This window comes from Laetiporus sulphureus (genome assembly GCF_001632365.1).
Source record: "Laetiporus sulphureus 93-53 unplaced genomic scaffold LAESUscaffold_53, whole genome shotgun sequence".
Taxonomy (NCBI): domain Eukaryota; kingdom Fungi; phylum Basidiomycota; class Agaricomycetes; order Polyporales; family Laetiporaceae; genus Laetiporus; species Laetiporus sulphureus.
Genome location: NW_024468562.1, coordinates 1 through 1,590, shown reverse-complemented (window position 1 = coordinate 1,590; position 1,590 = coordinate 1). Strand labels below are relative to the sequence as shown.

The 1,590-nt window shown below is 60.5% G+C and overlaps 1 protein-coding gene across 1 annotated transcript; it reads left to right on the top strand.

Annotated features, from left to right (window-relative positions):
• Positions 1 to 86: 86 nt before the first annotated feature.
• On the top strand, positions 87 to 1,529 carry LAESUDRAFT_763210 (uncharacterized protein; the record flags this gene model as incomplete). Its single annotated transcript, XM_040913224.1, has 4 exons — positions 87 to 318; positions 963 to 1,117; positions 1,179 to 1,238; positions 1,296 to 1,529. 4 exons carry the CDS (start codon positions 87 to 89, stop codon positions 1,527 to 1,529), a joined length of 681 nt encoding a protein of 226 aa, XP_040759672.1.
• Positions 1,530 to 1,590: the final 61 nt, after the last annotated feature.

Below are 1,590 nucleotides of genomic sequence, written 5' to 3'. Positions count from 1 at the left end.
CATTCCTTGCCGTCCAACTCGTCCTCGCCCGTACCAGCCCGCTCCTATCATTCAGGCCCCGCTCTCCTTGTCGCAAACAGCATATCATGGCTCACGAACCGCCCGACCGTCTCATCGACGGTACTCTCCCCGCGCTGGGAGCGTCAATGCGAAGGGATCGAGCGCGCCACCTCGTTGCGAGACCAGATCGCGCGTCGGGGCCACGCCGTTGCGACGGAAGACGGGGACCGTTCCTGGCGTCGCATGCGCTCGCCGCTGACGCAAAAGGACCACAACGTGGACGCGATGGACAGGGAGTGCCGGCAGACATCTCGAACGGTGAGCAGCTTACATTTCCAACTACCTTGCTCGATCCTTCGTGTGTACGTGTCGACTAGGCTGGTCTCTGCGCTCGATTGCCCTGTCGCGTCGAGGATGCCGTCGACCTCGCGAGACGTGTGGATGCCGGGCCCGTATCGAGATGCAGGGCGAAGCTGGCTGTGCGGATACTGCATTTGACGAGGTGCGCGACGAGAGACGGCCAGGCCGGTTGCTGCCATCGTTCGCGATCACCCGCGTGACGCTCAGGCTGGACAGGCCCTCATGCTTTCGTCGCCATCCCACTGTTCGTGCTTTTGGACTGCGGAGCATGGCATAGGGCAGTGATCACGACCATGGCGATCACGATGCTGTGAGCGGCGTGATTGGCAAAGTGCGCGAGAGACACGGCAGGCTGACGTACCGTTTGCCCAAGCCATGGTTTCTCACAGTCTCCTTCGCCAGAACACGCGCAGGACGGTCGCCTGCACAGAGAGCTTGTCACGTCCCGCCATCCATTCACCACCGTCTCGCGACCGGTCCGTGATCGCGCCTGATCATCTGTAACATACCCGCACCTGATGCCGTTCCATTGCATGCTGGCGTATTCCGGCGCACATCAAGCGATATTCAAACGATACGAGGCTGCGATGGTGTACTCGCAGGCCGCAGAGGCCGACCGTTACCTGCCGCGGATGATGAGGTCGATCTAAGGGAGCGTCTCGCATTCGCCGTCTGGTTCAGAGGTCTGAGGTGGGCGGTGACGGTCGCATTCCATGGCGTTCGCTCTAGGTTGCTTAAGGTCACCCTGTCAGCCGATGTGCGAGGTCTGACATTAGCCCACACAAGACTTACCATGCCCCTCAAAAACCCGCATGCAGCCCAATGTGTGCGGTGTTGACCGCGTGCTTGATCCGTTGAGGTCCTGCTTGATATGGACGGTGAGTGGCAATCCGACGCGTCTGATCTGGAACGCGCTCACGTTAGTTTGATGGCAGCGTGCGCTTGAGCCTAACATGGAGGAAGACGGTCGGAACGCGAAGTGCGTCGACTCTTGCGGCTTGGTCAATGTCCACACAGAAGATGAGGGCCCGAGGCGACGCGCGATGACAGACAAAAAGCAGAAACGCGTACCACGGACGTGCGAGAAGGATGTTCGACGCGCACGCGTGACTTTGCCATCACAGACGGCGGCGGTCAACGTGCCTTGGACGCGCACGCGGCGATGTTGATGAGCGGATTTCGATGTTTCGCTCCTGCGCAACGGGTGGGTCAATTCACGCACGGCTCATT